Source organism: Abrus precatorius, unplaced genomic scaffold, assembly GCF_003935025.1.
Source record: "Abrus precatorius isolate BTA unplaced genomic scaffold, Abrus_2018 Scaffold10, whole genome shotgun sequence".
Taxonomy (NCBI): domain Eukaryota; kingdom Viridiplantae; phylum Streptophyta; class Magnoliopsida; order Fabales; family Fabaceae; genus Abrus; species Abrus precatorius.
The window spans coordinates 18,946,732-18,969,889 of record NW_020874292.1 but is presented as its reverse complement, the minus strand read 5'-3'; the positions used below and the strand labels follow the sequence as shown (position 1 = coordinate 18,969,889).

At 34.5% G+C, this 23,158-nt stretch overlaps 4 protein-coding genes and 1 long non-coding RNA gene across 6 annotated transcripts; 1 reads left to right on the top strand and 4 right to left on the bottom strand.

The window, feature by feature from the left end:
• Positions 1–396: 396 nt before the first annotated feature.
• On the bottom strand, positions 397–2,767 carry LOC113852895. Its single transcript, XR_003502461.1, has 3 exons — positions 2,593–2,767; positions 2,032–2,270; positions 397–1,194 (listed from the first exon to the last, which is right to left on the bottom strand). It is a non-coding gene; the product is annotated as an uncharacterized LOC113852895 (long non-coding RNA).
• Positions 2,768–5,563: 2,796 nt separating this feature from the next.
• On the bottom strand, positions 5,564–7,988 carry LOC113867043 (elongation factor 1-gamma-like). 2 transcript variants are annotated; one of them, XM_027501979.1, is made up of 7 exons: positions 7,767–7,988; positions 7,535–7,684; positions 7,414–7,474; positions 7,276–7,328; positions 7,047–7,148; positions 6,262–6,769; positions 5,564–6,124 (listed from the first exon to the last, which is right to left on the bottom strand). In XM_027501979.1, exons 1-7 carry the CDS (start codon positions 7,773–7,775, stop codon positions 5,745–5,747), a joined length of 1,263 nt encoding a protein of 420 aa, XP_027357780.1. In that variant the 5' UTR covers positions 7,776–7,988; the 3' UTR covers positions 5,564–5,744. The 2 variants fall into 2 exon arrangements, with proteins under 2 accessions (XP_027357780.1, XP_027357789.1); XM_027501988.1 differs by having other exon boundaries at positions 5,589–5,939; positions 6,530–6,769; positions 7,767–7,915.
• A 632-nt stretch (positions 7,989–8,620) lies between these two features.
• Positions 8,621–10,310, top strand: LOC113853045 (ras-related protein RABA2a). Its single transcript, XM_027483489.1, has 2 exons — positions 8,621–9,033; positions 9,636–10,310. The coding sequence occupies exons 1-2, from the start codon at positions 8,869–8,871 to the stop codon at positions 10,113–10,115; spliced, it is 645 nt and encodes a 214-aa protein (XP_027339290.1). The 5' UTR covers positions 8,621–8,868; the 3' UTR covers positions 10,116–10,310.
• Positions 10,311–11,163: 853 nt separating this feature from the next.
• LOC113853228 (ras-related protein RABD1) lies at positions 11,164–14,405 on the bottom strand. The gene is made up of 8 exons (XM_027483730.1): positions 14,251–14,405; positions 14,093–14,165; positions 13,960–14,007; positions 13,824–13,871; positions 13,209–13,280; positions 12,941–13,096; positions 11,955–12,058; positions 11,164–11,434 (listed from the first exon to the last, which is right to left on the bottom strand). The coding sequence occupies exons 1-8, from the start codon at positions 14,262–14,264 to the stop codon at positions 11,344–11,346; spliced, it is 606 nt and encodes a 201-aa protein (XP_027339531.1). The 5' UTR covers positions 14,265–14,405; the 3' UTR covers positions 11,164–11,343.
• An 862-nt stretch (positions 14,406–15,267) lies between these two features.
• On the bottom strand, positions 15,268–16,489 carry LOC113852588 (glucuronoxylan 4-O-methyltransferase 1). Its single transcript, XM_027482901.1, has one exon. The coding sequence runs from the start codon at positions 16,365–16,367 to the stop codon at positions 15,504–15,506; it is 864 nt and encodes a 287-aa protein (XP_027338702.1). The 5' UTR covers positions 16,368–16,489; the 3' UTR covers positions 15,268–15,503.
• Between the last annotated feature and the right edge of the window lie 6,669 nt (positions 16,490–23,158).

The following is a 23,158-nucleotide window of genomic DNA, read 5'->3' as shown; positions in this document are numbered from 1 at the left end:
TTCATCTCAATTATTGGAATACAAAGATCTCCGAGCCTTTTGTATAACTTCACTAAATGTTCCCATAGATTTTTCGAAGAATCCTCTTCCGATTTTAAAATGTATTATAAAAATAAAGAAAATATTAATGCAAAAAATGCGTATGTACCAAAACAAAAAACGGTTCAGCGGAAGCCACCTAAATACAGATAATTTTTTCTAAGTTGTGAAAATGGATATGCGAGCATTTAGGAGAATTTATGAAAACTTCGTAAATATAGCTTATAACTTTCATAAATCTTTTTAAACTTATTTAAATAAGCTCTTATATAATAAGCATTAAGTTAATTATTATCCAAACGCACTTTGTATAATCACCATTATCACCAAGTCCTGCACACTAACAAGTACTTTTGAGCACTATGCAAACTTTTCTAGGGCGACGGATGCATTTTAGAAGAATTAATACAGAATTATAATAGCTGATTGAAATCCTCACTTTAGAAGTGTCAAAGTCACTAAGTATGAGACAAAGTCAAATGTCCCTTGCTTTACATCATTTTCAAAGATTAAAAGTAAAAGGGACTGCCCATCTTATGGAGGCATTAAAGATCCTTCCACAAGAAACAATAAATGTCAACCAAATAGGGGAAAAACTCATAACCACAACAAAACCCAAACAAGTTATTTAATACAGATCCTCTTCATCTGTTTTGCCTATGTTATTTTAAAAAGCAGATGTCCTCAAATATAAATAACAAGGCACTCATTCATAAACACCACACACATATTATCTACATGTCAAGACTATAATAAATATCATACATATCAACAAATTTCAGGTGTATCATACTCATGAAGACACCCGTCTAATCACTTTGTGCAAAATTACCCTTTTCTTCATCTACTATGTAGATAAATAAATACCTATGAAAAGAAAACAATCGAATAGCATTACAAACAATCAATTATGATTCTTCTCCAAAAAAAGTCCTAACTTCATCACAGGAGATCCAACATCATATCCATCTTGGCCATGGAAGAAGCAGAAGATTCGAAAGGCAAATGCTAACGAGTATTATTAGGACACTAGTTAAGGATCTAAAAATGAAATCATAATAACATATCATCATATATATGCTAATTTTTATTCTTAACAAGGGTCCTAGCACTCGTTAGCATAACCCATTTCAAAATAAATAGACTCACATAAGCCTGCAATTAGAACATTTAACAGCGTTATTACATAATAAGCATAAACGCGGGCTTAAGAAATCCCTTCAAAAAATAATCCCTAAAATAATTCAGGCTATCCATTACCCCTAAAACTGGAGAGGCTATTTACAAGTGACCTTACTCCGCGATAAGACTCACCCTAAAACCCTGATAGGAATAAGTAAATATATAAAAGTGGAGAGACATCATAACAAGATTATTTCTAAACAAGTAAACAAAGAATCACATAACTCATTTACAACCCTTACATTTAAAAAAGGAGGCTAAAGTTCATCCAAGAATAATTATAAATCTTGACAACCAATAATTAGCAAAACCATTTTTCAAATAATCCTCTGAATTATTAAGAATAAAAAGCATTGAAATTTTTTTAATATATTTTCAACATGTTAAATTTATCTATTTTTTTTACTTCATATTTTTTATTAAGTATTAGAAAGATGTTTCAAGACCATATAATAAATGAACAAAACACAGGAGCAGTACCTGACGTGCTTTTGACGCTAGTTTTTAAACAAACTTGTAATTTCAGTTCAATAACTTGTAAAATAAAGGTTGGGGGATTGGGGCTGATTCTTAAGGTAAAATTTTAATTGGAATTGGAATTCAGCATCAAAAGCATCTAAGGTATTGTAATTAAGTTTAAACTTATTATTGAAAGGATTTTGGATACCAGCAGCACTAAGGAGAAATTCCAGGTTTATTCTGATCCCCAACAGATATAAAGTTTGAATTCAGAATGCTCTCTCTTACGATAATGAGAAAACTAAAAGAATGAAGTAACATGAAGAGGATAAGGTATGATGGAACACGAACCTTGAAGATGTTGAATTGCAAAGATCAGTCCCTTAGGCCAAGCTCAAGCTCTAACTCATCATCCTCTTCAAACAATTTCAAAAGACGAGCATATTGCTCTTCCCTTTTCTTCTTCCGCCACAACTTAAACAGTAAAAAGGAGAGCAAAGAAAATAACGCAAGCGCAATTACTACAATGATAATTATAGAAGTAGTGCTGCGAGGTGCATCTTTAGAAGCAGGCGAGTCTTCAGAAAAGCCTGAGAAAGAAAACACCCAAAAAAGAGAAATTGATCAGAATGAGAAACAGGAACGCACATCATCGAGATGGGTGCAAATTTTTCAACTAAAGATTATACAACAAAGAACAACTGGGTCTCAGAATAAAGTTGGTGGAATTACAAAACCAGACATTATCGGCAAAAAATAGAGCAAATGCAGAAAAGAAATGGAATAGAGCGAGAAACATAGGGCATAGATTGTAACACAATAAAGCAAATAGCAACAGGTAAGGTAGGAATGGAATGGAATGGAGATGAAATTAGGGTTGGGGAATTTGAGAGCGATGACGAAGGAACGAACCGAGAATAAAGTGCAAAGAGAAAGCGACGAGGAAAGCGAGCAATGGGGTTCTTGAAATTGAATTCATGTCTATGCGATGTGATGTGATTTTGAATTCTCTTATTGTCTTCTTGGAATTGATATTGATCGATGATGGATACGATTACGGGAGAATGAATCAACTCTTTCCCTCCCTCTCCCTTCTCCCTCTCCTTTTATGTCTTTTATTCTAACGATAAATTATTTTTTATTTTTTAGACTTTCTTAATTTATGTTAATTATCTCTATCCTTATTCCTTGCCGATGCTCAATACAAATTTATTCAAATTGCTAATATTTTCCCTTATCGATTAATTGTGTATTTTCCATTGTTCGATCCCATTGAATAATAATAAGATTCCAATAACTCACTTAGATAATTTCTTAACATTTATTTTTTAAAGATGTAATGAATAAAATAAAGTATAGAAAATGTGAAAAAATATTTTATTTTATATATTTGTTTAGTGATATTATTATTATAAAAATATTTAAATAGATCAATCAAAGCAATAAAAATTTACTAAATTAAGAGACAAATCGATGGAAACAAATTAGACACTTCAAATCATAAATAATTAATATAATATGGATAGAAGAGTACCAAAGTTATGCGTTTTACTGTAAAAAACATTTTTTAGAACGAAAAGAATATGAAATTCATATTTCTCCATACAAAGAAAATAATAAATTTGATTTGAAGATAGAAAAGTTCTATCCAAGCATCTTATTAAAAGAGAAAAAAGTAGTAAATACATGAAATAAGACATTTAGTAGAGTTACTCTATATCATAATAGCAATATATGAACTACACCTTCTCTTGCTGCTTATATTAATTTTATTTAAATTTTAAAGATAAATTTTTTATTTAATTATTCCTTATTACTTTATATAATTTTTTTTTTGTAAATACTTATATTTATACATTATTTTTATCATCTTTATATTTCATAATTATAAATTTAAGTTAAAATAATTTTAAAAAAATATTATTGTTAAACTTGAGTTTGCATTCTAGACAATACAGTTTTATTAAATATTTTAAAAAAAGTTTTGTCGTCCCATTTAACTTATATAAGGTTGCTTATAGCGAATAATTCTTAAAAATATTTATTTTAAAATAAAATACTTGCATTGCACATACTACTAATTAATTGCCAAAAAAATAGAATGAATTTAATTTTAAAAAAAATTCAATTATTATTATTAGTAGAGTATAAATTTCTCTATAAAAAAGTAATAAATTGCTAACCTCTAAAGTTCGACAGCAACTGAATTACCACATTTTATGGTTTATGCGACCATCTAATTTTGCTTGAGAAACAAAAAAACACTTAAAATTACAACTTTGCATGGAGTGCTGCAGTTGAAAATAGTAGATCTCTACATACGCAAAATGCTAATCTCCAACCATTCATAAAGGATACTCCCCTAGGAAACCCTTCAACGATGACTCATTACTCTCTTTGACATATCTCCTTACCTCGTTGTGCATAATCTACAATATACAACCTATAACACGTTATTTACAACTAAAACCAAAGGCATGTTAGCAACAAGTGGCATCTCATTCACCCTTGCTTCTCCACTTGGTGGAGGGAATGCATAAGATATTTTATGCCTTTTTTTGTCTTCAAATCAAACTCCTCACCATATTTTAGCTGTTTTGTGTTGCCTTCTCCAACTCTGCTAGACATATAATTTGTCATTCATAAATACACCAAAACACATTTTCTTGCTTTATTCATGTTTGAAAGATTCTCCCATGTTCCAGTGTCTGTGTTACAAAGCTCAACTACACTTAAGATATTGCCGCATGGATCAATATGGCAATTGCTCCAAGGCTGGCAAAACCAAACAAGCATTTGGGAGTATTCAACTTTGTGCCAAATGACTAGTCGTTTATATGCGTATAAATGATAGTAGTTAAGTGCATTCAACGGTCACATGAATCAAATGTTTTCCCATTGAAGGATTATTACAAGAGAAGTAAACCTAATATTTTACTACATTGAATTTTTATATATTGAATTTCTATTTAGTTCTTCACTCTGAATTATAGTACTCAATTCTAGATAAAGATGCTGATCAGCCAACTCTTAAAGACGTTATAATAGAATAACAGAAAGTAAAATGACTGCTATTATAAAGACAATAAAAAAAGAGAAAATCGATAAAAAAAAATTATTCAGTCATTGAAAAAAGCTCTAACAAAAATGATTTCACCAAAAAATGTCTCACTAATATTAAAAAAAGTTTATATATTGTCAAAAATAGCTTGAGTTACACCAAATAAAAAGATAATTAAAAAAATGTCTTTACTCGTTAAAATAGTTAATTTCGTTAGAGATAAAGATGACCAAAACTTGACCAAAAATAGTAAGTTACACCAGAAAATGACGCCGAAAATGGAAGATGAAGCAAGAGAATAAAGAGAGGTAAAGTTCAAGACGAAGGTAGAGTTTCAACTTTCAAAGGATGTAAAATTTCAATATTGTCCTTAAAAAGCATTCAAACTTTCAAAAAGGAAAAAACAATCTTGATAGAGCCGTAATTTGATCTATTGTGCCGCTCTCCACACCTCTGCAATGGCAGCCACTATTGACTACTGTGCTCCGAATGAGATTAAAAAAAAAACTTAGTTCGGGTATAAGCAAACTTTGATTCAGACACCACACCTGCCCAATAATAATGTGTGGATTGGAAAAACCTGGTTAGGCAACAGGTGTTGGTCAAACCTCGGCATGTTTAAATTCAGTTAAGAATTGAAATTCCCTTATGCTAGATTGTCTGTTTTTCTCAACCTATGCGAATCTGCAAAAATAAAACTGAACAGCAGGATCCATCAAAACCCAAAAAGACCAATTTGACCAAAGTCTTGTGAACTTGAAAAAGTTTTCTAGGAAACCTCATTTTGTGATCATGCATGCCCATATATCATCGGAGATATCCAGAAATTGTATGCTGTTTTGATAAAAATTAAGGTACTTAAATCAATATTTTATGTTTCAGCGTTGGTAAAATCACAAAGCAGCAGCTAAAACTTCTCTAACATAAATAAGAAAGAAAACAAATCGCACCAAAAAGACATAGGACAAAACCATACCCCCTTTTTTTAACAAGGGACTATTTTTCACTTAAAGCACTTGGCATCCAAAAGAGGCTCTCCCTCAAATGGTTCGTAATCCTCAATCATCTGATTGACACGCTCTTTCTGAGTTTCATCAGAGATGTCAACCTTTGTCCATTCGTAGAGCTCCATGTCATAGCATTCATCAATCACAAATTGCGGAATATCTTGCCCACGGAAAAGCCACAATCCCTTCACCTTAAATGGCGGCTGTGATCCAATAACAAGCATCTTTCCAAATGCATACTTGCGAGCCAGATCCATCCGCTGAAGAAATCCACTAACCTTGTTCAATGTCACAAAGGAAACGGTGTTCTCGTCATTGTATTTGTAATCACAGAACCAGAGTGAATATCCCTCCGAATCATACATGTCCCAAAATCCTGCAAGTTAAAAGGAGAAATTAAAATGAAAAGATCTCTGCAACCCATATGAACAAATTTTGACATCCCTTCTTAAATAAAAAATACTCATGATAAAAAAAAAATGAATATAAAAACTTCAAATATAAAAACCATACCTTTGATTGCGACCTCCCGGAAGTTGGTCTTAGTGTTTGAGTAGAGCCTTTTCCAATCATCCAAGATCATCTTACTTGGAGGAAGAAGATCAAGAGGATTCTTGGGCTTGGGCTTGGGTGCCTCCTCTTCTGCTGCTTCTTCTTTGGGCTTTTCTGGCTCTTTTTTAGCCACCTTCTTTGGTTCATCCTTAGCCTTGGGCTTAGTTTCCTTAGGCTGGGAAGGCTTCTTTGCGGATTGAATAGGAGGAAGAGCATCAGTCTGCTTAACCTGACCTAATATCTTTCGGAAGTTAGGCTGGTTGACCAAAGTCCAAAAGTACCTCTCGACATGAGGGAACTCCGAGGTGAAGCTCTTCACTAAGAGCTTAGTGAAACCTAAATGCAAATTGCACGTCATTATGATGTCAGCAAGGGTTACGGAATGGCCAACCAGGTAAGTATTGGAAGCAAGATGAGTGTTCAAAGCCCCAAATGATCTCTTCAACGCAGAATTTGCAGCCTCCTCAACCTTCACACACACAATATTCAGATGCGGAGCTAAATATTCCGGAAAATGGAAAATGGAAAATTGAGAGGAAATTCAGCAACTTGATAAAGATATAGATCCAACAATATTTACCAAACCAGTTGATTTCAGAAGAACCTCACGTTACTCGAGAATAGTTGGCACCAAGTCACAAATATTATATGATTGATATCAATAAATACCCTAACCTCAGAGTAGAAAGTAGAGATCAATATAATATGCAAATTAATATTGCAGAAGATATCTGCAAACGACTTACTGGAGGAAGGTATGGGGCAAATCCAAGCCTTGGTAGGTACAAAGAAAAAACATGACCATCAATCTCCGTGGAAGAAAAATCAATCCACTGGTCAATGCGGGCCTGAAGAATCAAATCAAAAACATGAATTAAGTAGAAAATAGAAACGGCCACTTTCAAGACATCACATCACAAACATGAAAAGTAAGAGAAGCAGATGAAAATGGAAGGGTCACCAAGAAAAACTTACACGGTCAATGGGAGAAGATCCGTATAAAATGTTGTCACCCTTCAAACTGGTAACTGCAAGCAAAGACCCCAAAAATAAACACGACGAAACACTACAACAGTGGACATAAAGTGTTAATCATGCAGTGCATGAACATACCGTAACGAGCAATGGCATTGCTCTCAAAGACGGGACCATCGGGCGTTTCCAACACGGGAACCTGAAAGGGCAGTGATCAGTGAAAAACAAGTTTCAATTAAGGGAGAAAAGAGGATGATACCTTTCCGAGAGGATTCATTTTCAGAAATTGAGGAGTTTTGTTAGAGACACCCATCTCGAAATTTAGGGCCAATTCCACTTGAACTCCACTATATTCTGCCGCGATCAGAGTCTTGTAAGCATTTTTGTTAGTTTTGGTTGCATGCAGGATCTACAAAAGAAGCAACGCAAAATCGGATTCAGATTGTGAAAGTAAAGTGCAGAAATAGTTATCTGAAGAAGTGAGCACTCACCAGAGCCATGTCTTCAAGAAAAAGAAGAGCAGAATCCGATGAAGTAAGTGGTCGCTTTGCGTTGTCTGCGATGCCACTATATCAAGGAGGAGAGGAAGATGCCAAAATGAAGCAGCAATTAGGTTTTCTACAATCAATCAAGAGCCCTAAACGGGCCGGACCCAAAAGCCCAAACACTACCCTTCGAACTCTAGCATTTGACTTCGGCATATACTTGGGAATTGACCAAAAACAAAAAAGACTATGGGCATATACTTTGTCAAACGACAGGCACACCAACGTTATTGTTTGCCAGCTACCTCTTGCCCTTTCTTTTCATTATTATTATTTTTAAATAGCAAAAATTATAATACAGTTGTTCATAATTTTTAGCGAAACTCTTGGGAATAAAAGGAAATTGTAGTCCTTTTTCTTTTATTATTTGTATGAGACGTTGGACATGATTTTGTTTGTTTATGGCAAAACTATCATAGTATAAGAACATGTTCAAATGACTAAATAAAGGAATTAAATTTTCATGTGATTTTATTATGTCAAAATTTCATCTTATAAATATTTTAAATTTTAATGCGGATTTATTTATTTAACATCTAAATAAAGAAAATGATTGAAAATTTGACTTCTCCAATTTTTGTTATAAGAGTTTTATAAAAGTTTAGAAATACTTATTATTTTGTGTATGTTTGTTTTAATAAAAATAAAATATTCAATTGGTAGTAATTAATATAATATATAATATAATTTTAAGAGTATTTTTAATTCGAGAGATTTAGTTGAAAAGGTTTGATTGTGATTATTGATTGGTTCATTCCATATTTGTGTGCATAAATTAGAATCCGAAATTTTGAGGAGATAAATAAAATGAAAATAGGGATGCTGAAAGGAAAGAAATGAAAGAGAAGTGAGTGGGAAGGGGCAATTTGGTGAAAACAAGGGCAATCCGATTCAGAAGGGTTCTTTTCTTTTCTTTTTCTTCTGTGATTCTGTTGCGTTGTGTGCTACACCTTCAGTATCACATCCACAAGCACAAGCAGAATCCCGTTAGAAACAGTTTTTGTGTTTTTATTAAAAGAAAGAAAGTTTTTGAATTGAAAAAGAAAGGATGGCTCGGAGAGCGGAGGAAGAGTACGATTACCTGTTCAAGGTGGTACTGATCGGGGATTCGGGCGTTGGAAAATCGAATCTTCTGTCCCGATTCACTCGCAACGAGTTTTGCCTAGAGTCCAAGTCCACCATTGGCGTCGAATTCGCCACCCGTACCCTTCAGGTCTCATTCTTTCTCTTCATTTCTACTTCCTTATATTCGATCGATCTCTTCCAGATCTCTCAATTTCACTACAACGCAATGCTGCTTTCACTTTTTGTTCTTCCTTGTTATTTCCTGATGAGATATTATTCTTGATTTGATCCACACCTTTCTATTTATTCATTTTTTAATTTAGTTGTTCCAAACTCGTATGATTCTGCTTGTTTAAAGAGAATGCCACCAAATTCCCTAATGAATTCAATGTGAAAATGTTTTCATCCAATTTTACCAATGATCGGCAACTCACTGTGATTTGATTTATATTGTAATTTTCAATCAAATAACAAAATATTTGTTAATTTTTTTAACTCTTAAATCAACGGCCTGTCTTATTGGATTTGGTCCGTGCCATGTCTTCGTGTTACCTGTTTGTTGAATTTCAATGTTAGTCCAACATTTGAATTGAACCCTCTACACAGATTAGATGACAATGTGGCAGGATCAGATATAGTCTATAATGTGGCAACATTTGAAATAACTCTTAACACCTTGCCTGAATGCTAGTCCACATCATGTTGATATAATATGCTATGCTTTCTAATGATCATATGTTGCCTTGGCAGGTTGAGGGAAGAACCGTGAAAGCTCAAATATGGGATACGGCTGGACAGGAACGATATAGAGCAATTACCAGTGCCTACTACAGGGGTGCCCTTGGAGCTCTTCTAGTTTATGATGTCACAAAACCAACTACATTTGAAAATGTTAGCCGATGGCTAAAGGAGCTAAGGGATCATGCAGATGCTAACATTGTGATCATGTTGATTGGGAACAAAACTGATCTGAAGCATCTCCGAGCTGTTGCCACCGAGGATGCCCAGAGTTATGCTGAGAAAGAAGGCCTTTCTTTCATTGAGACATCTGCTCTTGAAGCAACAAATGTTGAGAAGGCCTTCCAGACAATTCTTGCAGAGATATACCGCATAATCAGTAAGAAATCACTCTCTTCCAATGAACCTTCATCTGCCAATATTAAAGAAGGAAAGACTATCACAGTTGGGGGACCCGAACCAAATACAAAGAAGCCTTGCTGTACATCTTGAAACGGGTTAATAATAGTCGTAGTTTGTTTTCATTCTCTTACTCCCTCAGTTTCAGGATCGCCCTGTGGGTCATTGTTTTGCTTGTTTTCTTTATCATTCTCTTTTTAACTTTATTTTGTATGTTATCAGAATATTTATAATGATTTCTTATGGTTGTGCGTGGTGATTAATGAGTATTATCCCCGTTTTCAATTGCTAGATTTTTTTAAGCAATGGCTTGGCCAGCAAATCTATCATATTCATACTTCCGGATCTGTATTTAAATTCCTCCATTCGGTGATAACAAAATTGATGGACTAAGGCTTCGTTGTGATTAGATTCGGCAGAAAAATCTCACATCACGGGGAAATAGACTCGCTCGTGGGAGAAGTTCTTACGTAGGCCTAGTCATTATAAACTGACACGTCATCTTTTGAAAAGTAAAATATCGGTTGCTTGGTGCTGAAATTTATATATGTAGTTATTTAACGTAAAAGAATGCGGCCTTTGTGCTAAAATCCATGGCAAATTAATTCTAACATTACCTTAACTCTTTAAATTCATTATACTTTTAGACATTACGTCTACTGATAAAATTACTCCACTATGTTTATGGAAAGGTTCATTTCCAGTAGTCTGACTCCAAGTTTACTCTTAATGGTGATTGGCTGTGGGATTTCCAGAATTCAAATCCCATATATCTTTCAGAAATGCAATTTACCGCAAATGCAAAAGTGGGCAGAAAGTTATCAAGGCCGCTAAGGTGTTGGTAATGTGGCCAACGGGGTCTTGTCCCTACAAACCCTTCTGCGATTTAGAGTCGACAGTTGTTGGACATAATGATATCTTTTCCACCTCTAATCCTTTTCGGTCCAGTGCAAAATGATCTGAATATGCCTTACCATAACATCAAAAAGGCTAAGGCGCGCAGGTTTCTAATGTTACCTGCATTCACATATCGTGTTTATCTTATGCATAGCATTACTTAGAGAACCGTCCATTGTCTGCGCTTTATGGAATATGTCAGCAAAATAGTGGTCAAAGCCTCATGCTATGAGAAATTGCCTCCCTTTCATTCTAAATACCAGAAGTCATCAGGAGATTCAGAACAATATTATACAAATACCTAAATAGGTGATAGATGATATTTTTTAACAGTTACTGAAACATAAATATCATAATGGTGTCAAGAAACACAGTCTCCCTATTCTGACATAGTTAACAGAAAGTAGAAAATTACAATTTCTACCTAACCACAGCAGTTGCTCTTCTGTGGGATCGGCTGCCCCTTCATTTGAACAGTTTCTGCTGACTTACCAACAGTTGGTTGGCTTCCCATCCTACAGGTAAGTTCAAATCAAAGTCCAAAGCATATCAAAGTCAAGACATGCCTAACAATGAAACTCTAGCTATCACATGAATAAAGTAATGGAATTATGAGATCATAATCTAAAATTTGTTAAAGAATAAAAGTTGGCACACATTAACTTTAAATAACCAGAATCTTGAGTATGAAGATTTAGATCGAGGGGTACATTCCATTTCGACTTCATTTTTATTTTATCAAAAGCCAGCATTTCTTAGACAGTTATATTATTATTTTAAAAGACAATTCATCAGTCTTGTATAAATAAAATAATGATCAATATCTTGTTGAATGCAATCTGGGAATGCAGACCATAAAACTTTCATATAAAAATAAAAGAAAATGCCAAAAAATTGTCATGACCTACTGTTAGTACTTCAATTTTAAACATGCTGAAAATCCCATATGGAAACAGCAAATGCATAACATTGATTAATATTGTCATTTGATGATACTGATCCAAAATGAAAAAAGGGGAAGCTAGAAATGTATACTTCTTCTTAATCTCCGCTGCCATAGTTAAGAAAGCCTGTTCCACATTGATTGAATCTTTAGCACTTGTCTCAAGGAACGGGATACCAAGTTCGTCTGCAAATGCCTGTGGATCAAAATTGTACAATATATGTTGGACAAACAAAGCATGATTCTCTCACTCTTTCCTTTCCCCTTTTAACATGCAGGGTAGCTGATATTTCATTTACCCTTCAGGCATATGCTTCTTTACCTAAACAATTATATATTAAATAGCATCACAAACATTAAACCAACCAACATTAAAATGCAGATCTGACCAATCCAAAATATTATTGTACATGACATATTCAGCCAATATTAAATTTAACAATAAGCATGTTCAAAAGATTTTTACTGAATTTAATTTATTTAAAAGAAATGGAATTCCAAGTTATAGGAAATTCTATCAAGATAGTACACTTCCTCCCAGTTATTCAGCTTTTAATGCCTCTTTTATAGGGTCATAGAATGAAAGTGAAAAGAATTCAAGTTTAAATCCCCTCCTACTCTTCAGATAAATATATTAAAAGATATTACGTTTAGAATTTGTTTATATTGCTTTGGTCTTCCAGCAGCCAAAGACCAGCATCCAGAATGGAATTGATGATTTTGTTGGTTTCATGACCTCCTTAAGCACTGAAACTGTGTGCACTACTTGTCCTTTTTTAGGACTGGGAGCAAAATGCATTAATCAGTAATAACTACCAAAACAAGATAAACACAGTATCCCTAAAGTAAATATGAAAACATTACAAGAAAATACACGTGGATGGTTACTTATACATGCATACAGAAAAAATTCATAGGTAAAACAAAAACATGTAAAAGAAAGCATATATGAAAAGGTTGATATCCAGACACCTGATGTCTACTAATTAATTGCCAAGCTAACACTGAAATTCTTGAGAAGAAACAACAGAACTACAGGATGATTCCCTAAAGAAAGTTGAGATATTTAGTAATTTACCTTGGCAGTTTGCGTGTCTACAACCTTGTTATCAACTAAATCACATTTATTCCCCACAAGAAGCTTGCATACACTGTCATTTGCATATCTATCAATCTCATTTAACCACTGTTTCACATTGTTGAAGCTTTCCATCTCAGTAACATCATAGACAATCTGTTGCAATCCCCAAATTCATAAGAATTACAGAAGTTCGCTCAAAATTTATTAGTGCCAGCGAAGGTATATGTTTCTTATTGTAGAAGAAGATAAGATAAAGTTGACTTACAATTATCCCATGGGCTCCTCTATAATAACTGCTTGTTATAGTCCTGAATCGCTCCTGTCCAGCTGTATCCCACTAAACATCGTAAACAAGCATAGATTGTCAGAAAGAAAGAAAACGCTGCCTTAAGTGGCTTCGGCAGTCCATTTTCTGATGACTCATAACGAGAGATAATGAGATACACAGTTGAGTTCTAATTACAATGACAGCCAGCGATCTAGAGCATATATCAAAACAGAATAAGGAAGTAATGATGCCAATGCAAAATACCCTTTGATAAAGAGAAAGGAAACACGAGAGATAAATAATAATTTTCACTTTGCACACATACTGTGAATCTACCCTTAGATAACAGAGACAAAGGTACAAGCTAGGGAAAGTTGTAACATTGGATGTGGCAAATCACAATCATAACACGCAACAGCTGTGATATATTACACCGAACAAATTTAAAACAGTTATGGCGTTTATCAAAACTAGGCACAAAATAGAACCCAGAAAAGTTGAATAGTTCTCTTTAAAACACAATAAAGCACAAGAATGGATCCAATAGTGTAGTTGATAAATGAAGCCAGTTAAAGTTATTCCTTAGAATTAATTAAAGTTGATATAACTCACAATCTGGAGCTTGACGGTTTTCCCTTCCAGCTCCACGGTTCTAATTTTCTGAAAAAGAAAATCCAGAAAAATAAAACATCAACGTTGGTCCATGAATACCGAGGCAAAAGAAAAAGGAAAAGAAAAGAATAGTTACGAAATCAACTCCAATGGTGCTTATATAGCTGTCCACATAGGAGTCATCCTGAAACGACAAAGAGAAGCCATGTGTGTGAGTGGGAGAGAAAGTAAAGAGATGACGGTCAACGAGAGTCAACTGAGGAACTCACAGCGAATCTGAGAAGCAAGCAAGATTTTCCAACGGAAGAGTCGCCGATTAGGAGAAGCTTGAACAGGTAATCGCTGAAATCGAATCAAACGCAACACAAATCAACAACAATTTCTATCACTCTGAATTCTGAAACAAACAAAACAAATTTCCACTTACTATTCGTTACTCATTGTGGAAGTGGAAATCGAACTGCACTTGGACGACAACTTTTCCTCTTTCAAACACCACTCTTCCCCTCGCCGCTCAATTTAATGATTGATTTCCCCTCTTTCTTTTTAAACACAAAAAGGGGTTCAAGTTACTGCCAAAAACAACACGGTGTTTTACATTGCACAATTTATTTATCGTTTTATTAATAAAGAAACAAAAAAAGGCTTTTATTATCAAATTAATATTCCCGTTCTTATGATAAACAAATAAATTCGATGATAAATCTTTTAATCACCAATGTCTTCAGTTAAAATTGAATGTATAATAATTTTATAAAAAAGGATTTTTGCATGATAAAATAATTATTATTGTTGTGATAACTCCCTCAAGATTTATTTTTACTTTTCATTCCGGATAAGAAAAAATTCCGTGTCGCAATGACGGTTGTGCCCCTAGCATGGAATGAGCGACATTTACACTGCTCCTCCGTCTTGCTTTGTCTTGCTTCGTCGCCACGTCATGCAGCCTGATACTGACAAACTACCAAGTTTTGAGGTTTTTATAATTTGACTCTTACCCTCCACCAACTGCATTGCAGTTAAGTCAACACAGTATATTCACCTGGTTGGATGGAAATGAATACTATCATCTTCTCTAAACTCCCCCTTCCTTCCTCAGTTAATATCTCCCAAATGTTTTTTTTTTTTTTTTTGTGGGAGAAATATATTCTCCTATGAGATATAACAATTTTACAATAAATTTTTAAAACAGATTTCTTTTTATCTCTCTAATTTATATAAAAAAAATTATCATTTTCCTAGCCAGGGTATTGTACCATTATGATTTTTCTTCGATCTTATTCATCAATCATCACATTTATTCCTTATGCTCGCTGGTTGGCATCTTGCCATCTTTTCTTTCTTCTTCTCATCAACATATAAAAGAATGGACTACGTAGCAGAGCGCATTAATTAAAGAAAAGCGAAAGAAAGAGAATGGATTCGAACATAAAGCGAAGGCGCCAACGCCTGCTCAGTAGCTAGAGCTTTCATCCATATGATACAAATTAATCTAATATGAATTTATTGCGGATCCAAGTTCCACGTAATATGTGGATGAAAAATTTCTCTAGTAAACAAATGCGTGTATGATAAAATCTAGATCTGCCATGCTTCATGAATACACAACATTGGGCCACAAAAAACTTTTGAGTAGAGTAGAGTGGATGAATGCAATAAGATTGAAGGTATGTAGAGGATCTACTGAGGGCAAAAAGGCGTGTCCAAGTGATCCCTGTGACTTGGAATGGTGAAGTGTCTCAGTCTGCCTTCCTGTTTCTTCATGTACTTCTCACAGAGAAAAGCCATTGAGAATTTATCTTCGACGACTCTGTTGACATCATGAACGAACACATGCGTCTCTCCACCGTCTCTGTTCCTGGCCATCATGGCAGCAGTATAGATAGCGGTCATTCTCCCGGGGGCTTCCTCATAGTACCCAGTTGGTGCATCCACCATGATCAAGTCCCATTTGGTTTCATAGACAAGGGTAGGTAAACCTTTCAAAGCAAGTTGGCACATGGAGAATCTAGGGTCTCCTACTGCAGTACACTCAGGTCCTCTCCCAACCTCCATTAGATTCTCAGCCTCATTCACCTTGCTGTCATAGGTCACGTGGTATGACTCCAGCATGGGAAATCGACGCCTGATTTGCTCGATCCACGCTTCATCTTCTTCCAGGAATACTGTTCGCCCACCGTGGTTAAGTGCACTCCACATGAGGCTGTCATGCCCCAGCCCAAAGACTAGGAAGTTGCAGGGTGATTTCTTCTCCAGAACTCTTGCTGACACGGATATCTCTTTCAGTGTTTGTTGTGGGGTTATGGTTGAGGTTGAGTAGTGGATGAGAGCTTGGGAGAGGGAAGGTGGGATCTTGTTGCAAGTTAGGGAACAATCGCTTGAAGGTTTTGGTAGCAGAGAAGATGCTTGCGTTGCTGGGGATGGGTCTTGGTTGGAAATGGAGGTAGAGAAGTTTGATCTTAGCACGAAGAGGAGAAAAAAGGCAACCAACACTGCTACAACGAGGAGCTTCAAGTTGAGGGTTTGATGGGCTTTAGGCCTCATACTTGTGTTTGTGTAGGCTTAGAGAAAATATGAGAAAGGGAAGTATGTTTTTGCCTTTTTCTTTGAGGCTACAACAGAGTGTGACAAAATGGTTGGTGTAGTATGCTATGATATGCAATTTCAGGGATGACGGATGGGATAGGTTATATTTGGTTTGGAGTTAGGGAAGATCACAAGTTTTAGGGTACAATAATTGACGTTTGATGCTTGGACGCGAAGGGAAGAAGAGGCATGCAATGGATCCATATTTGATGAAGACAAAAGAGCTGCCAGAATTGTGAATCAAGCAAAAGGTATAGAGGTTGTTGCATCTGCAAATTTGGTGCAATCTTATTATGAAAGCCCAAAATATGGGAGGATAACTCATATAAACTTATTTTAATTTTTAAGTTTTTGTTTGACGACCACAACTTTAGAACACGACTAAGGAAGCGTAAAAACTACAATAATGAATTACGATTATTTTTACCTTTTAAAGCTGCATTAAAGCTTACTTTCACGAAAAGCTTTGGACCGAAAATAAAGAGAGAAAAACTGAGAGGGTACGTGGGAGGAAAAATAAAATAAAATTTTTACATACTTATTAGGCATTTATTCTTATTTAACTATCATGTAATTTTTGTATGTTCGTTTAATACTCCCAAGGATGAATCTCTTTCTTTCAATGGATTTGGAAATCGTGTTCCAGTGATCTCAGCCGTTCAACCTGCATGGAACATGAATGAAAACGGCATGTCCCGTTTGTCAAAGTGTAGAGTGCAAACAGGCATGCTCCCGGTCTATAAAAAAAAGGTTACATAATTTGCTCCTTTTTCATGTATATACGTTCTAAGTTTAAATTTTGATTGCAAGTAATGTTAATATATAGTAGCATATATATATATATATATATATATATATATATATATATATATATATGTATATATTGTTAGTCAAAATTAGATGGTGTTAGTCAAAATTTGTAGGCACAATTTGTAGCTACCGCTAATTTGTGGCTCAGTTTTTCAATTGGCACTGACAAACATTTAATTCATGTAGGCGCCGTCAAAAATTGCATCGAATTGTCAAAATTTGTTATAGTAAGTTACTGTAGTAACATTGAAAAATTAACAAATCACTATAGCAAATTTTACCTATAAAAGGCAATGAAGCAATGGAGGTTTAGGTGCACATCGTTCACAGATCAGTGATAAAAATTACTGGGAGAAAATTGTGAGTGTTATTTTGTAACTCTTATTTTATTTTGAGAGAGTATTTATTGAGAGAAAAATAGAGAGATTTATTACTCTTTGTTCTCATAATTTTAGAAGACTTCTTGTACTCTCCCTTTTATATAGTGGAATAACTTTGCTCGTCGTCGTCCGTGGATTTTTTCTCTGATTTGGAGTTTTTCTCACGTTAAAATCTTGTCTCCATTATTCTCTTCCTTCTCTTTATTTCTAATTAAATTCGATCGAGTCTTCCGCATTGCATTGATACCCCAACAAGTGGTATCAAAGCAATTATTTAATTGGAAATGTCTACCGTTACAAAATTTGACATTGAGAAGTTTGATGGCAAGATTAGCTTTTCTATTTGGAAAGTCCAAATGAGAGCCGTTCTCACTCAGAACGGATTAAAGAAAGCTTTAGATGAAAAGTTAAAAAAATCAGCTTCCATGACTGATGAGCAATGGGATGAGTTGGATGAAAAGACGCTTTCAGCAATCCAACTTTGCTTGTCCAAGGAGGTTCTACGTGAAGTGACAGACGTAACCACCGCTGCGGAATTGTGGTTAAGGTTGGAAACTTTGTATATGACTAAAAGCCTCGCCAACAAGCTTCGTCTTAAGGAGCGATTATATACGTTCTGTATGATAGAAGGTACTCCCATTCAATCTCATCTTGATGAGTTTAATTCTATTATTATGGATCTGCAAAATATCGATATTAAAATCGATGATGAAGATAAAGTTGTTTTGTTGGTTGTCTCTTTACCTTCTACCTACAAACACTTCAAAGAAATTATGTTGTATGGTAATAATGACACCTTATCCTTTGAAGATGTTAAATCTAATTTATTGTCCAAAGAAAAATTTGATCTTGAAATCCATTCTGAGGACAAGGGTGAGGGTCTAAGTGTTAGAGGTAGAACTCAAGTAAAAGGGAGTACTAGTCACAAAAAGAGTAGATCCAAATCTAGGGGACGAAAATCCAACACTATCTGTCGTTATTGCAAAAAATATGGGCATGACATTTCTGATTGTTTTATCTTAAAGAAAAAAGAAGAAAATAAACAAAAGAAAGAAAAAGGTAAACAACCTGTTGAAGCTGCTAATATTGAGACTAATTCTGATGGAGATGTTATGACATCTGTTGTCTCTTCTGACAAGAGAAGCAAAAATAAGTGGCTTCTTGACTCTGCATGCACATACCACATGTGTGCTTATAGGGATCTATTTACCACTTTTGAACCAGTTAATGGTGGTATTGTCTTGATGGCTAATGATACCCAATGCAAAGTTGAATGAATAGGTACTATTCAGATCAAGACTCATGATGGTGTTGTCAGGACTCTGACTAATGTTCGCTTTATTCCTGAATTAAAGCGGAATCTCATCTCTCTTGGCACCCTTGAATCTCTTGAGTGCAAGTATTCATCTGAAGGTGGAGTCCTAAAGGTATCAAAAGGTGCCCTTGTTTTGTTGAAAGGTAACCGAGTTGGTACTTTATATTTCTTGCAAGGTTATGTTGTGATAGGTTCAGCAGCTGTATCTTCTTCTATGCTTGATAATGATGTCACCAAATTATGGCACATGCGCCTGAGCCATATGAGTGAAAAAGGCATGCATCTTTTGAGCAAGCAAGGTCTTATTGGTAATCAAGGTATCGGTAAGTTGGAGTTTTGTGAACATTGTGTCTTTGGGAAACAGAAAAAAGTAAGTTTCTTTAATGCAACTCACCGTACAAAGGGTATTCTTGATTATATTCATTCTGACCTTTGGGGGCTTTCTAAAGTTCCCTCTTATGGAGGACGCCGTTTTATGATGACTATTATTGATGATTTTTCTTGCAAAATTTGGGTTTATTTTCTCAAGTATAAAAATGAGACCTTCCCCACTTTTAAAAAGTGGAAAACTCTTGTTGAAACCCAGATAGGGAGAAAAGTCAAGAAGCTCAGAACGGATAATGGATTGGAGTTCTGTGACGGTGAATTTATCGAGTTCTACGCAAATTATGGAATTGCTAGACATAAAATCATTCCAAGAACACTTCAGCAAAATGGTGTTGCAGAACGAATGAACAGGACTCTACTTAAGAGAGCTCGTTGTATGCTCTCAAATGCTGGGTTATGGCATTGACGTGAATTTTGGGCCGAAGTAGTATCAACTGCTTGTTACTTGGTTAATCGTTCTCCACACTCGTCACTTAATTTCAAAATTCCAGAAGAAATTTGGTCATCTGTTGATTATTCCAATTTGAGAATCTTTGGATGTCCTGCTTATGCACATGTCAATGATGGTAAATTAGCTCTAAGAGCTATTACGTGCATATTTCTTGGTTATGCATCTGAATCTAAAGAATATCGTTTATGGAATCCTAAGTCACAAAAATTAATTCTTAGTAGAGATGTAACTTTTAACGAGGATGCTTTATTATCTTCTGGAAAACAATCTTCTGTGATTTCTTCTACTAGTACTAATAATCTGTAGGGTACTAGCGAGAAGGTGGAGTTGGACTTGAAATCTACAACTCCTAATGTTGATGTTCCATCTTCTTCTATCAATGAGTCTAGTACTGATATTTGTGATGATGATGATGTTGATGAGATTACCACTTCTCCAATTTAGCTGTAGGAAGAGGAGTATTTCATTGCCAAAAACAGACCAAGAAGGACGATTACTAAGCTAGATATGCAAATTATGCTTGTGATGATAATTTAATTGCATATGCATTATCTGTTGCACAAGAAATAAATGATGACATTGAATCAATCAGTTATATTAAGGCTATTTCTTGTGCTGATTCTTCAAAATGGCTAGTGGCTATGAATGAAGAAATTGAAAGTCTTCATAAGAATGATACTTGGAGTTTAACAGAGCTTCCTAAAGGCAAACGAACTTTGAAATGCAAATGGGTCTATAAGAAGAAAAACGACATTCCTAGGGTTGAAGATCCTAAATGCAAGGCACGATTGGTTGTTAAAGGCTTCAGCCAAAAGGAAGGTATTGACTTTAATGAGATTTTCTCACCTGTTGTTCGTCATACCTCCATACGCGTTTTGCTTGCTTTTGTTGCTTTATTTGACTTGGAATTGGAGCAACTGGATGTTAAGACAACTTTTCTGCATGGAGAGCTGGAAGAGGAAATTTATATGGAGTAACCTGAGGGATTTATTGTTCCTGGTAAGGAGCATCTTGTCTGCCGATTGAAGAAATCTTTATATGGACTCAAACAAGCTCCAAGACAATGGTACAAAAGGTTTGATTCCTTTATGATTGGGCAAGGTTATTGCAGAAGTCAACATGACGACTGTATTTATTTTCAAAAACTTCCTGATGAATCTTACATATACTTGTTACTATATGTTGATGATATGTTGATTGCATCACGTGACAAACATCTGATCAGGAAATTGAAAACTCAACTCAATAATGAGTTTGAAATGAAAGAATTGGGTGCAGCTAAGAAGATTCTTGGTATGGAGATTTGCAGGGATTTCTATCTCAACAAAAATCCGTTGAGAAAGTGCTTGACAGGTTTAATATGTCTAATTGCAAATCTGTTTCTACTCCACTTGCTGCACATTTCAAGTTATCATCTGACCTTTGCCCTGAGACAAAGGAAGACATGGAGCGTATGTCATGCATTCCTTATGCTAGTGCTGTTGGCAGTCTTATGTATGCTATGGTATGCACTAGACCTGATTTAGCATATGCCGTTAGCATGGTGAGTCGGTATATGCATAATCCTGGAAAGGATCATTGGAGTGCTGTAAAATGGATTTTTCGGTATCTCAAAGGTACTTCTGATATTGGCTTGGTATTTGATAGAAATCATGCAACAACTGAAGTTACAGGTTTTGTTGATTTGGATAATGGTGGCGATCTTGACAAAAGAAGATCTCTTTCTAGTTACATATTTACTCTCTGTAACTATACTATTAGTTGGAAAGCTCAACTTCAGTCTCTTCCATTATTATCTACGACTGAAGCTGAATATGTTGCAGCAACATAGGGTGTGAAAGAGGCTCTTTGGCTTAAAGGTTTGATTAATGAACTTGGTCTTACACAGGATGTTCTTACTGTGTTTTGTGATAGTCAGAGTGCTATTTACTTGACCAAGAATAACCGCTACCATGACAGGACAAAACATATTGATGTGAGACATCATTTTATCCGAGAAATTGTTGTTAAGGGTGAAGTCGTGGTTCAGAAGATTCATACATCTGAGAATCCAGTTGATATGCTTACTAAGCCTCTACCAAAAGCCAAGTTCCAACATTGCTTGGACTTGGTTGGTCTCTCCAGCACTTGAACGCCCTTCAGGGTTTAAGCGGCGTCGAGCAATTTATCAAAACTGATCCAAGGTGGAGATTGTTAGTCAAAATTGGATTGTGTTAGTCAAAATTGTAGACACCGCTAATTTGTGGCTCAGTTTTTCAATTGGCACTGACAGGCATTTAATTCATGTAGGCACCGTCCAAAATTGCATCGAATTGTCAAAATTTGTTATAGTAAGTTACTGTAGCAACATTGAAAAATTAACAAATCATTGTAGCAAATTTTGCCTATAAAAGGCAATGAAGCAATAGAGGTTTAGGTGCACATCGTTCACGGATCAGTGATAAAAATTACTGGGAGAAAATTGTGAGTGTTATTTTGTAACTCTTATTCCATTTTGAGAGAGTATTTATTGAGAGAAAAATAGAGAGATTTATTACTCTTTGTCCTCATAATTTTAGAAGACTTATTGTACTCTTCTTTTTACATAGTGGAATAACTTTGCTTGTCGTCGTCTGTGGGTTTTTTTTTCCAATTTAGAGTTTTTTCTACGTTAAAATCTTGTCTCCATTATTCTTTTCCTTCTCTTTATTTTCAATTAAATTCGATCCAGTCTTCCGCATTGCATTGATACCCCAATATATATATATATATATATATATATATATATATATATATATATATATATATATATATATATATCAAAATATTTTAATTCTTAACCTTTTTTATGAAATTTGTGAACGACTAAAGAACACATTTCTTATCTTTGCTTTTTTTCAATTTTGTAGCACGCGCGGAGAAAGGTTAGCCGTCCCAGCAAATAATTCCAAAGAGAAAAAGAAATTTAGGCACCGCATGTAATTTAATAATAAGGCATAATTTGGGTAAATTTACAGAGAAATTATTGTGAGAAAAAAAATAAAACTCTTTTTTTAAATAAATTATGTTTTTATATTCTTTTAAAATTATTTTTATTTAACTTTTTATGAGATTTGAAGATATAAATTATTTTTATATTAAGTTTTTATTTTATAAGAACTTTTAAAATTTACTCGAAGTAACTTAAATTAAATTTTTTCAAAGATAGGATTTATAAAGTAATTTTTTTATAATTAATAATTTTAAATATAATAATAATAATAATAATTAAATTTTAATGTATTGTGTACCAATATTTTTTTTTATTAATTAATTAAAATACTCTGTATACAAAAGTAAAAAATTCTCATTAAGGAAGCATGATTAGAGATGATAATTAAAAAAAACCATTTATACTATGATTACATTATAATTAAATTTTAATAAT

Bases quoted from the DNA above. Each gene is read 5' to 3' on its own strand.
- LOC113867043 (XM_027501979.1), bottom strand. The intron at 7,149-7,275 runs GTAAGTTTTTCT...TTGATTCTTCAG, and splicing joins GATCTTCTCCCATTGACCGT to GCCCGCATTGACCAGTGGAT. The intron at 6,125-6,261 runs GTATGGTTTTTA...TTTAACTTGCAG, and splicing joins CCGGGAGGTCGCAATCAAAG to GATTTTGGGACATGTATGAT.
- LOC113853045 (XM_027483489.1), top strand. From the start codon at position 8,869: ATGGCTCGGAGAGCGGAGGAAGAGTACGATTACCTGTTCAAGGTGGTA. The intron at 9,034-9,635 runs GTCTCATTCTTT...TTGCCTTGGCAG, and splicing joins TCGCCACCCGTACCCTTCAG to GTTGAGGGAAGAACCGTGAA.
- LOC113853228 (XM_027483730.1), bottom strand. The intron at 13,872-13,959 runs GTAACTATTCTT...TTTCTTTTTCAG, and splicing joins GCACCATTGGAGTTGATTTC to AAAATTAGAACCGTGGAGCT. The intron at 13,097-13,208 runs GTAAGTCAACTT...GGATTGCAACAG, and splicing joins GAGGAGCCCATGGGATAATT to ATTGTCTATGATGTTACTGA.
- LOC113852588 (XM_027482901.1), bottom strand. From the start codon at position 16,367: ATGAGGCCTAAAGCCCATCAAACCCTCAACTTGAAGCTCCTCGTTGTA.